The following is a 13,528-nucleotide window of genomic DNA, read 5'->3' on the forward strand; positions in this document are numbered from 1 at the left end:
AGCCAGAACACCATTGGTTAAAATGAAAATTAAACTTTCTCCCCTTTGTAATGACAGCTCATCGAATCAAGTTGAAGTGGTGCGCATTGAGTGATGATATTTAAACAAGATGTGGGCAGGTGTCCCAGGACTTGGGTCAAAATAATGGACATCAAACAAAATGACCTCAAGGAAAAAAGCCGCACATTCTTACATCTGTACGTGCACGCCATAGAATTTTAGGAATGTGATGGAAAATTAATTGTGAATACAGAAAAAAAATTCGGCCCCGTAAGTTCATGCCAAGTCAAATTTAAAATTGGTTTTTTTCTCTTTATTTAGTTTTTTTTTTTTAACCCCTAGCAGAATGGCAGATGCTGACTCTCAACATGATCTTACTTGCTTAGGATTGTAATCCAGAACACAGTTGTCACAATTGTCTCCCACGCCATCCTGGTCAGTATCTTGCTGCTCAGTATTGGACAGAAAGACACAATTGTCTTCTTCATTGAGGATTCCTAGACAAGATAAACAGTAAATTATATAAAGCAACAAGTGTCAATGTGGTGAGACACAGCGATGCGTTAAAAGTTTCCTCCTGTGTGTATTTTCTTTGTATACAGAGTCCAGCCTTATCGAGGAGCAACAGAATGGACCTGGACATAACAGAACAAAAACAGTCGAAAGATTTGGGGGGGGGAGACACACCAATAGCAGGCAAGAAGGACAAAATAGAGGGAGGCTTGGAGGAATAAGGCACATTGGGGAAATGGGGAAATATGGGGATGAGAAAATATGAGAGCAAGGGGAAGACACAGGGGGTGAGCACGATGGATACCGTACAGCCACAAACTCTCAATCACAGAAGTGGAAAGAAAAATTGAGCAAGACACAAATAGAAACTTAAAATAAAATGAAGAGGAAGGTGAGGGTGTGGGGGGAGACCTAGTAACTTGGAAATCCAGAGAGGGGTGGGTGTGGGGAGGGATAATGATGAGGGTAGAAAAGATCATGGGTATTATGGATTGGACATGACCTGAGATGGTGGTGTACAGTTGTCTTGAAGCCCTGAAGGGAGGAGTGAGATTGAACGGATTGAGGAATTTGGTTCCACTGGTGGAAAAAAAAAAAGAACAAATGAGTGAAGGTGAGCAGTGAGTCTGTATATTGGGAGTTTCACCAAAATAGTGTTGCTAGCATATTATGTGTGCCCTGCAGAAACCTGAGTAGTGAGGGACAAAAAGGCCAGGGGGTGCAAGAAAGACCAGAAAGGAGTCTGCAGAAGACAGACACTGACCTGTCTGTAATGTGAAAGTGATAGGTCAGATGGGTGTGACTGGGTGTGATTGGGTCTTGGGGCACAAAGAGTGAGGGGTTTGGGCGACAAGATTTGTAAGTAAACATAATTAAGACATTTGGCTTTCTTTCGAGCAGTCGGCTGTGGTGACATTTGAAGTGAGGTAAGGCATATCAGAGGGAGTATACTCCAGAATGAGACTTGGCAACTGACAAGGTGCCACCAGGTTTATGAGGAAGAAGCAGGTTTGAAAGTTCAATCTTTGTTGGCCAGACATTGTTTTTGTTTTTTTTTTAATCTCCTGAGAGTGGACACAATTTTGTGGGTCTTGTGGAATTACCTGAGATTGCCTTCGGTTAAATTTGCCTTCCAGGAAGAGAAGGCAAGTTATTTCAAGGCAACTGCCTCACCACTGGATTTGGTGTACCATGGCTGAGAGGATCAGCATGATAACTGTAGATGAGATCAGACGAATCTGTGCATAAGACGGAGAGCAGGATTCTGCGTTGGGATTCTTCGTGAGAAATTGAGATCTTGATGGAAACTGAAACTCTGCCGGGACAGTGGGGCAGTGTTCAGGCCTGTTGAACCAGAGGAGACAGTAACCAGGAGAGACACAACAGAGTCAGGGACATCCTGTGGGAGGAAGAGTCATGGCAAAAGGAAAGATGAGAAGTGGATGGGGTGAGGAGCAAGATTAAAAGGGGTGGGTGAGTGAGAAGATGGGAGGGTTGAGGGGAAGATGGGAGGGTCTTGGGAGAGGGGGAGATAGTAGGGGGCAGCGATAGGGGCAGTGTGGGAGGGGCAACTAATGAGAGGCAGGGACAGAGCAACCTGAGAGGGGAAGGGAGAGGGGAAACCTATGAGGGGTGGGGTAAGGGGGAAGCTAGTAAGTAATAGGGTGAGGGCTGGGGCTGGGAGAAGATGGGGCAAGAGGGAGGCTGGGAGGGGGCACGGTCAGGGGAATATAGGGAAGATGTAGGCATTGGGGAGGAAGAGAGTGGGAGATTGGGTAAAGGGATGCTAAATTGTGGGACACAGAGAAGTGGTGGGGATGGGAGGATGCGAGCATGAAGATGACAATGAGGTGGAGGGTACTGACGTGGAGAAGTGTGACACCATTAATTGATGTAGAGGAGAGTTGGTGGTCATGTGCGGACAATGTCTGCAGGACTGGACTTCTCGGTGATCCCCAATTTTGATACATGAAGACAGATATCGTGAGAAGGATGATATGAGGGGTTATTGAAAGCATGGAGGAAAGTCGTTTTGTTAGGAAGGAGGGATGGTCGATGGAAGGAGCATTTGCCAATCAACAAATTTGGGGAAAAAAGGGTGTGTTGAAGAAGAGGAATCGATTGAGATGAAAGAGACGTGGGGGTGTTCCTGGCGGAGAAATGGAAAATGAAGAATTTCAAAATGTTCTTTAAAGTTTTTTTTTTAAAGAAAGAAGCAAATTCGTTCAATCTTGAGGCATTGAGAATGGAAGAGATAAAGAATGGATGAAGGAAGGAAATAACAGGCAGAATGAGTTTGTGATTCGTTTTGAAGTTCAATTAAGTTTTTGAAAGGAGTACACTTATGATAAAGAAAAACAGAATGGGCACACTCATCAGCTGAGGCCTTGAGGATAGGCCAGACACTCACGTGGAGACAAATTTCATAATACACCTTAACAAGGTCCAGTTAAGACAGAAATTGGATGAAAACGACAAACAGCACAACGATGAAACAATAACACAAAGACATGATGGATCCGTAAGCCTGGTGTTGGCTTCGTGGCTCGGGCGGCGGCTTGGGATCCTAGGATCCTGAGTTCAAGCCCCGTTGGGCCGCTGAATTAATACACCAGGGGGTTGACTCAGCCTGCCATCCTTCCGAGGTCGGCAAAATGAGCACCAGTGTACTGGTAAGGGGACACTGCATCAGCGGCAAAAAGCCGCGTCCCAAACAATGATGCAACCAGCAGCCACAGGCTGCACTCGATAGCCATGATGGGTCCGATGTGGAAAATTCAGCTTTGATGAACTTCAAGGAGGCAGGTATGAACCAACGTACAACACACTCCGACCCAGAACCAGAACGTCACAAATTTATGGAAATAAAGGTTCAAGATATTTACGTTGAACTTTTATTTTCCTAAATTTCAGGTGCAATGTCGAATAGACATTCTTGCTGCTTTTGGCCCTTTGCTTTGATAGACGGTTAATATTATATGAGGGAAAATGAAGATGTTTCCCCTCTTCCCCCCTCCTCCTCCCCCCCCCCCCAGCCACGAATGGTCCAGTGCCAGAAAAACTCAGCAGATATTTGTCCTCTTCTCTGTACTATTATGGCAGCGCTGGGTAAAACTTTCCTCTGCCATTGATTAGAAATCATATCCTTGGCTCCAAAACGTTTTTAAAACGTGAAAACATTTTGGCCAACCCCAACTCCTTTACCCCTCCCCTCCCCCACAGAGCATACGTAGAGTGTGAAAAATGGAGAGGTGAGGCCTGAAAATTACCATCTCCATCAATATCGTCATCACAGGCGTCTCCGTGACCATCTCCATCTGTGTCCGTTTGCGACGGGTTCACGTTGTAGGGACAATTGTCACAACGATTACCCACGTTGTCACGATCGTAATCATACTGCGCTGGGTTAAACTGCAGCGGACAGTTATCCTGCAAATGAAGCGTCAATGTAAGACAAATGTGAGATGGTCCATCCTCAAAAAAGCAAATAAATAAATACTTCGAGAACACAATGTGATTGCACATTCTTCAGAAATTTTAAGACTTGAAGCAATTTGTCTCTTGCACATTTTTCTACGCACTATAAACGAAGCTACATTTTTCCAGTCCACAGTAAGTGGTTCGTAAGCTCTGCAGGTGGCATTCAACACCACGAGTCAGCCAATTGTCAAAGTTGTAAATTATGAGTCCTTGCCATGAAAAGGTTGAAGCAAATTGAAGCATTAAATAAAATATTGGAGTGGTTGGACATCAGACAAGTTCTTACTTGTCTCAAGTCCAACTATTCCAGATATACAGTGAACCTACGTTTTACGACACAATGATCGCTTGTTCTGCCCTTTTTAAAAAGCTCCAATAAAACACTGCCCTGGTTCCATCACATCATTGAAATTTTATGAGGTACATGCATGAAATCATCTTTATAACACTTCACATCAAAAATGATTGTTCTTCAAACCGATTGCTCTTTAACCTTTTTTTAGATCCTCGTGGAGGATCTCGAAGTCTTACTCACGCTGTTGTTCTTCATCTTCTTCTTGTGGACTTTTTTGTTTCACAGCCTACAGTTTTCATCGAAACTTCCTGAAACTTGGCATATATATGTCAAAATCCCCTGTGCAGACAGGAACCATCTCCGATTTTGAAAATTCCTCCGAGAAAAAAAAGTTATGACGTCAAAATATTTCCGCTAATGGAAATCGCCAAAAAAATTATCTCCGAGACCAGGCAAGCTTTTTGAATTCTGTTTGCGGGAATCGAACAGGGCATTAGCAGAGATGAATTACCGCACATATGATACATCACTATGACGTCATGTCAATTTTTATGACGTCATTCCTATTTTTTGCCATTTTTTGCTTCACAACCCAGAGTTTTCATCGGATCTTCGTGAAACTTGCCATGCATATGCAGAAAGCCCACACGCAGGCAGTAACCATCTCCGATTTTGGAAATTCTTCTTAAAAAAATTGACGTCACAATATCGCCACTAATGGCAATCGCCTCTACCATTATCTCCGAAACTAGGCAAGCTGTTTGAATTTTGTTTGCGGGAATCAAGCCGGGCATTAGCACAGATAATTTATCGCAAACCTGATACATCAAGTGACGTCATATTCGTTTTTATGACGTCATCATTAAGAGGACGAGGATCTTAGCTCATTTGAGCTTGTTTTTATCCCCCGCCACATGGTTCTTCTTTGCGCTCAGAGGGTTTGACCTTTTTGGGTCATGGTGCTACTTTTTTTTTTCCTAGGGATCATTATAGTGCTCATTACAAGTTGCCCTGAGACTATTAACATTCAACTACAAAGTGTGGAATGGCATCACGTGTAGACCGGGACAAGCATATCATCTCATCTCAATCCGAAAGGCCGTTAATAAGCCAGCTGGCTTTTTACTAACAAATCTAACAATGACATGGAAAATGCCCCGAGACGAGCTTGGTTTCCAGAAGCTTAGAATATAAATTCTAAATACTGCTGCCGAATGATCAATTGCTATCTCAGTTCTTCATAACAATTAAGCTGGAGCAAAGTCAATGGCATGCTATAGTAAATACCAATGCTTCCAACATAAAGCAAACTTGAAAGATGGCTAAAAGGTCCACTGGGAATGAATGATCCAAAATCAAATTTTGAGTTTAAATTTTTTTACCCCAATTTTGAGCCCTATGACCCGAAGTCCCAACCCTCTGGGGAATGAACCAGGGGTCAAATCGAAAAAAAATCGTTACATATTTAATGCTTATCCAAAAGTTGATTGCATAATACAAAGTTTCATTTTAAAATGTGCCGTAATTGCATTTTTCGTCGTTTCACCTTTTGACTCCACCCTAGGAGGCAGGGCCCAAAATGACACTGCTTTTGCATTTTCATGCCATGTGGTGGTCATAACTACTAAGTTTGGTGAATTTATGCCCAACAATTTCGGAGGAGATAGTGTGACAGACGGAGAGATGGACGGACGGACAGAGCCGATTACAATATCCCCCCGTCTTTTTCAAAAAACATGGGGATAAAAATCTCAATACTTGTTCATCCAATAAAAGCCTAAACCTTTGCAGTATTCCCCATCGAGAATGGCTTGTATTATATTTTATGACAAAATTGCTACAATCAGATGGTGTATATCTCTAACAGTGGAAGGAAACGAAACCTCACCCTGACATCTGGAAGTCGATCATTGTCATCATCCGGATCACAGGCATCTCCCATTCCATCCTTGTCATTATCTTCTTGTCCCGAATTCGGCAAATCAGGACAATTGTCCTGCGAAAGAGCACACATTCCAAATATGCACTGGGATGTCGCAGCAATGTAATTAAATTATTGCAGTCGATGAAAAAAAAAAAAAACTAAACTAAACTGAATGAGGTGTGCAGCTTTTAAAAGCGCAAGTTCAGGTTTGAGACCCAATTATTGTAAGTTGAAGTTTCTGATGATAGTTTTATGTGACAAAGAATATCTGGAAACGTCACTCAAGGTTGGCAGCATCAGGTGGAAGAAAACTCACCTGCTGTTCCCTTCCCTCCCTCCAGCCCAGCCAGCTTAGCAAAACTCCATCCCCGAGGAATTTGTTAACCTTTCCTTTTTCATGCATGGTCACCCCGCTAATGTTGCAGCTTTACGCCTCTCCCTCTCTGCATTCCGTTAGTTAGCCCAAAGTCGCTACTGTCTGGCTTTTGAGAGATTCTCAGACACAGACCGGTGAAAAAGAAAGAAAAAAAAAACATCGTTCCTAAATTTTTCCCACAAGATCGACAATGAAAATCTCCCAAACCTGTTTTCAACTTAATGAAATATCAACTCTGTCTTCCAATGGGAGATCTAAGGTTTGCATGAGAGCGAAAAGAAAAATACATATATCAAATTTTAGTTTTATCAAACTCTGTCTCAGCTTTCAGAGACTTGGCAAAGGGTTACCTTGGGGGGGGGGGGTAACTTAAACTGATATTCATTTCAAAATGCTCACCAAAGCAAGTGAGAGATCAGCATCTCAAGTGCGTCGACTAGTGACATGGCTGCCTGGCCTGTGGCTGTGCTGAGAATAGTAGCAAATACACTTTGACCTGTGTCTCCTTGAGGTTAACATGCAGTTGTTGTTTGCTGCCATATACTCTCTATATACACATTTGTCTTTGTATAATTGGAATGCACCAACCAATTTTCCATTTATGACAATGATTCACACACCACCTGAAATTGGCGATGGTATTATTTTATGTAAACAAAGTCAAGGCTCATGGAAGAGCTAGAACACTGAATGAATAAGGACACAACAGAACAAAAGGAACATTTGAAAGATGGGGGGATCCACCAACAGCAGGGTTGAAGGATAAAATAGAGGAAGACTTGGACAAATAAGGGAAGCGGGGAGGAATGAGTGGTAGGTGGTAGGGGAGGATGCATAGGGTGGACAAGATCAGATGGATACAGAAGCAGACTCTCTGGAAGGAAAAACTGGAAGTTTGGAAGAAGTTTGGGGGGGGGGGGTGAGTTAACGGGGGTAGAAAATATCATGGTTTTGCATTGGGGATGATTTGAGATGGTGGTGGACAGCTGTCTTGAAGATCTGGTCTTCTGCTATTATAACACTATTGTCATTATCTGAGGAATGTTGGTAGATATTTATGTTGGAAAGGAGGCCATTACAAGGTAATGAAGAGTGGAGATAAAATATATACAGGAGAGTTGTTGTTTTACCAAGATAGACAGTGACAGGACTAGGGGACATAGTTTAAGAGTGAATAAGAGGGTTAGAATGGAAATAAGACAGGGGTATGTCCCAAAGAGAGTTAGTTGTCAATGTATGGAATGTTCTTTCTGGGAAAGTGATATCAGAACACTTTTTTTATCATATAAATATGATTTTCGATACCATGACTTGAAAAAAACGTTCAGTTCAAAACTCTCAGCCAACGCAATAACAAATTAAAAGAAAGAAACAAACGATTTAACATGATGAACATCACAAGACAATGATCAATATTGACTCCGCATTGTGACACACCTTATGACAGTGGTATGTCGCATTCGCAACACACTTCAAATCGTCGTTGGGCCAACCGTCCAGATCTGAATCTTCTCCGCAGATTTTCCCGTCCCCGGCGTAGCCCGTTCGGCACTCGCACTTGTACAGTGAACTGGTAAAGCGCCCGAGATAAATGCATCGTGCGAACTTGTGACATTTGTGTGAACCATCCTTGCACGGATTCCGAGGCTCACAAACCTGCAGGCAAGGGAATAATCGGCTCCATCTATATAAATATCGGGCTCATCGTGTCAAATGCACGATGTACTATCAAAATAATTGAGACAGGCAATAAAATTTGCAGCCTTGGTAATTCACAACCATTGATATGATTTCTCATAGAATCACTGCCCACTAACACTTTGTACCAAATATCAGGTGTAATTGGGGTACCATTCCTCCTCCAGAGCAAGAACAAGTTCAGTGGTACATTGTGGTTTCAATCTGGCCCTCATGCGGTGTTCAAAATTGTTGTCCCAGATTGGTTTGATGTCCAGTGCAAAATGATAATAATAATAAAAAAATAATAATAAATTTGGTTTCTCGAAACACCTGTTTGTCGCCGTTTCCTTGGATAAAAACTTTGCAACAAAAATTCTAGTGCATTTCCGATGCGTTCTGTACCCCTATTTCCCCGCACCCAAAATACGATGGAGAACATCATGTGACCCTTGATGTCATCCCAGGAACGCTCTTACATCTGGAAGTGTATGTATAACTGCATAGTGCCCACGCGCACTCCACAATAGCGATTTTGTCTTCCACTATAGGAAGAAATGAAATGCTGAATTAGCTCGGAACAATTTACTTTTTAACATCAAAATTCACGAGTGCCATGATGGTTCGCGTGTGAACGATTTATTCGGTTGTTTTGACAGCCACCCTCCCCTTCCCTCGCAATGAACATCACTGATCACACCCTCATTTTCCTTCACATATTCTTCCTCATTCCCTCCTTTCTTCACTCCCTCCCAGGCGATGGAAGCTTACAGTGTGTAAGCATTTTACAGCCATGTAGATGTGTCAAGGCACATATGTTGACCACCCTTCCTTCTCTCCACTTCAATTTTACTTTCCATGATCAGCATGACCAGAAGTGGGGTAATTGGGGAACAACAGGGTTAGGGTCTTCAACTTTAACATTTGTCCAAACTGTGTTCTTAATTAACATGGTCGTCCATTGTTTTTGTGCTCTTCATTTTCATGAATAAAAGTTGTTACGAATATAAAATAAAGTATTATTTCATACACGGCCTGTGGCTGTTGGTTGCATCAATGCTGGAAGCGTGGCACCGCTGATGTTTATGATGGCGACGATAAAGATGAGTTGATGGAGATGATGTTGGAGGGTATGAAGGGGTTATTGTGTTAACGGCCCATGTTAATTAATTATCTAAATAAATCCCCATGAACATGACATCAGCATCATATGTAGCCATATTGACAGACTCTTCTTCACTTGATATGCACACTCCCACATGCCACTCTCTCTCGTGCTATATATCAATATATTTCAAGGTTTGTGGAAGTACGATGAAGGTGATTTGTTGTGATATGGTCTTCAAGTATATAATTAAATTCAAAAAGAGGTTTAAAGGTGTAAATAAAAATTAATTCTGAGTTTTTCCACCGTTTTCTCCAGTGTTTACACCACCCTATCGAACGCATTACATTCGTTATCCGTGCCTGTTGTTTGTGTCCTGTATGACATCGCTAAAAACTAAGTTTCCTGTTTGGAATGATTTTCAACTTTGTTTGACTGCAAGGCAGGCAGACAGCGTGAAAATCCTCTCTGCACATGTGCGATCAGAACAATTTCAGAGACAAAGTATTGTTCAACGGCAGCGTTATTTTCCGATTCATGTTCAAAATATAACATTTAATATAAATAAGTTGTTCCTCAATCATAAACGGACGTTTGAAGGACAGACGGACATGAACCAATTGCTTAACCCCACTTTTCGCTTCGTGTGCGCAAGGTATTGACACTCGGCACACTCGTGCTCACATATATACGCTGCTCTATTCCCTTTTGCTCTTCAATGAGTTCAGGTTCGCAGTGTGCCAGAGACCAAATTTAGCGCTTGGCAATCGTGCCAACAAGATCATGAGCTTTAAAAGCCCTGGGGAGTGAAAAAATGTGAGTCGGCCTCAGGCCACGGTCTCGACTCGTAGGTCACAGGATATAAACCACACGCAAGGCCGACTGACGAAGACAGCCCCATGAGAATCTTCGTAAACTGTACGCAAGCTCGACTCACGTGATGTTAAATGATAATTGCATAATCTCGGCCTTTGCTTTAAAATGAGTGTGCTTAATTTTTCATAACTACAGGAATGACAGAAAACTGTTTCATCATAATACTACTTAACTCGACCGTTCTAACTCAGATCAATGATTTATAGATCAATAACACTTACCAGTTATTATTGCGGAGTCTCTCTTCTAAGTCTCCCCCGATTGTTTATGACTACCTGGTATTTCATCATCGATGACCTCCGCTTTCCACCTCACGTTCACGCATGTATGGCATAATTGGCTCTACAGCACCGACTACAACGTAATAGTCACAAGATTCTATATCGGAAAACACTTCCTCAGATTCACTTCCATGACGGAAACGATTCGAAAACTAGTCGTGTTGTCATTTCTTAGCGCAGTTCACCGAAACTGTGCGTTGACAATGCACAACAGCATGTCTATCCATAGCAGCACTAAAACAATCGTTCCCGGGATGACGTCACTTGGATCGTGCAATCACTGAGGGTTCTGTCCAGAATTTTTTGGGTGGTACCGGCTGGATCGAATTTTTCAACTTAATGCCTCAAAAAGAAGGAATTGAAATGAAAAACCATGTTCAGTTCTTGGTGTATTACTTACAATTAATTATAATCATACAATGCTTTTTTTTCTATTGCACTGGACGCTACTAATTTTCAATCCTCAAACCAGTTCCAAGCAAACACAGGTGCATTATCATAAATTCTATTTATATTTGTATTCTATAATTTTTTTGATTGAGTATGACAAAAGCAATCTTCTGCATCTTGCCTGCTTAGTTTTCTTGGCATCTGCAAGTCCAATGCCAAATGGCTGGTCACCAATGTAATTCAAGGGGCAGCGCAAGCAGTGGAACCCAGGTTCAGAGTTCTCACAGCGGTGGACACCATTGTAGTTGAAGCAGACATCTTGAACCTCCACGCACTGTAAAAACCAAGGTAACCAAAAAAAGAAATTCGTTTGCAATCGTTTTCAACAAATCATTGCTAATGTGAGTTATTGGAAAGAGTAAAGGAGACAATTGGAAGAAGAAAAAAAAAAAAAGAAGCAAGTGTACCTCGTTCACATCTTCACAGACTGTACCATTCCCACGATAGCCCCGAGGGCAGGCAGAGCATTTCCAGTTGCCATCATTAAAGCTGGTGCATTTAACACCCTCGAAGCAGGGATTCGACAGACACCCATCTGCGGGAAGAGCACAAACAGCATTTCATATATATATGCTTCACCTTGATAAAAGTTACTCTGTTTAACAATAATAAGGTTTTGGATTAAAATAAGAAGAAAAAGAATCACTCTTTTCGCATGACAAATGCAGTCTTTCCTTGTCTTAGGGCACAATCCGAGAAGGGCGCCACTCCAACACAGGACACGAGAATTCTTCCCAATAAGCTGGCACTGATTTTGCCGACTACAGAAGGATGACAGGGTGAGTCAACCCACTGGTGTTATCTTAACGACAGCACAGGGGCTCAAACTCAGGACCCAAAGATAGGTCAGCCACCGAAACCATAAAGGCAACAAGAGGCTTTTAAAATAAATCCACGTAGGAAATAATAACCCTGTGAGATGTTGTTCTTATAACTATTATTCAGAGCTGAAGAAAGACCATCTCCATTATACAGAGGTAATCAAATGGAAGACCAAGAAGGAACCTGAAGAAGTAAGGAGCAAAGACGGAGTCATCAGAATAGAACCTGGATAGGATTCGGGTTTCAGCTGCTGGTCAACTACCCTCAAACCCATCCAGGTGCAGCCAAGTGAGCCTTCCGGAAAACTTTCTGCAATAATTCACTTCTCCTTCGACAGACAGATAAGAAAGAAAGGAATAGAGATGAAAGAGAAGAAAAAGCAAGAATTAAAATGAATAAAGAGAATTATGAAATAAATAAATTAATATTACAAAGAAATGTGAAAGAACAAAGATGTCGGGAAGAACCCGGACAGATAGATTTCAGCAGTTACTCTCCAGGCTCAAACGCAGCAACATGCACAAGCTACCCGAGGTCCGTCAGTGGGGAAGCACAGTCCACACAGCCTCAGGATATGATAAAAACATCATCAAATGGAAGACCAAGAACGAACCCAAAGAAGCAAAGAGCAAAGATGGAGTCATAAGTAAACAGAGGAATATAATGAGAAAAGTAAAGTTGGATGGGGAGGGAGGAGGGTGAGAGGGAAGTAAAGAGGAGAAAATGGCAGTTGGAAAGGACAGGGGAGCAAAACTAAGATTAGTTTGGAGGATATAATTCTAGTTTGAGGAGGGAAGGAAAGATGAATGTATTGCTTGAGGGGGGAGGGGAAATGGTCAAAAGCACTACCATTTTTAGCTCACCTGGACTTTAGTCAGGTGAGCTTATGCGATCGAGCAGTGTCCGCAGGTCAGTCAATCAGTGAGTCTGTCAACACTTCAGTCATTATCCATGCATCCATTCATTGGGTGCATACTCTGTGCAGAGCATTGGTGCTGCCAAAACAGTCTCCTTGGCTATTGGGCACAACCCTGGACGGGTCGCCACTCCGACACAGGATACCAGCAAGCTGGCACTCATTTTGCTGACCTCGGAATGACGACAGGCGGTCAACCCCACCTGGTATTAATTCAACATCCGAGTGGGATTTCAACTCAGGATCCTGGGATCCTGAGCCCAGCACACTAACCATTAAGCCAACACCAGGCATTGTCATTATCACTTGATTACCAAACAAACAATTTTGATGAAACTTGGCCACTGGGTTCATATCTGATGTTTAATGAAGGTGTATTGACTACATCAAAATCTGCGCTCATTCAGTGGGTCTGTGGGAGGGGGAGGGAGGTTGGTTGACCCCCTCCCCCCAAACTAGGTATTTGCTCTCTTCTCTGAAACTACACACATGATTTCGATGAAAGTTGTCTGCATCCTTCATCACCCATAATGTACCAAAGTTTGCTCATGGCATTAAAAAAAAAATTAGGGTCGAAGGAGGTCTGTGGGGGGGGGGGGAGGGGGGTTGAGTGACTTGCTCCTGATCCAGGTGAGCTTCAGGACATGCAGTCTTACTTTTGTTCATTACTTCTGCCACCTAAGGTGGATGGAGATTATGTTTTCACCACTGTCTGTCTATTTGTCTGTTCATCTCAAAAGGTTATGGATGTATTCAGACGAAACTTGGTGGACAGGTTCGGTGTGTGGCAAGGACAAATCGATTGGATTTGGT

General features: G+C 42.5%; 1 protein-coding gene across 2 annotated transcripts in view; it reads right to left on the reverse strand.

Annotated features, from left to right (window-relative positions):
- LOC147022858 (thrombospondin-2-like) overlaps positions 1–13,528 on the reverse strand; it is a 46,473-nt gene that overhangs the window by 10,449 nt on the left and 22,496 nt on the right. For both annotated transcript variants that reach the window (XM_085887748.1, XM_085887749.1), the window contains exons 12-17: positions 11,385–11,512; positions 11,099–11,251; positions 8,026–8,244; positions 6,177–6,284; positions 3,783–3,942; positions 379–497 (exon numbers count right to left, since the gene is read on the reverse strand). In XM_085887748.1, coding sequence (XP_085743874.1) covers positions 379–497; positions 3,783–3,942; positions 6,177–6,284; positions 8,026–8,244; positions 11,099–11,251; positions 11,385–11,512 — 887 coding nt within the window. The remainder of the gene's footprint in view (positions 1–378; positions 498–3,782; positions 3,943–6,176; positions 6,285–8,025; positions 8,245–11,098; positions 11,252–11,384; positions 11,513–13,528) is intronic.

The sequence above is a fragment of the Eptatretus burgeri genome, chromosome 7 (assembly GCF_056783735.1).
Source record: "Eptatretus burgeri isolate ZD-2024b chromosome 7, Ebu_testis_v1, whole genome shotgun sequence".
Taxonomy (NCBI): Eukaryota; Metazoa; Chordata; class Myxini; order Myxiniformes; family Myxinidae; genus Eptatretus; species Eptatretus burgeri.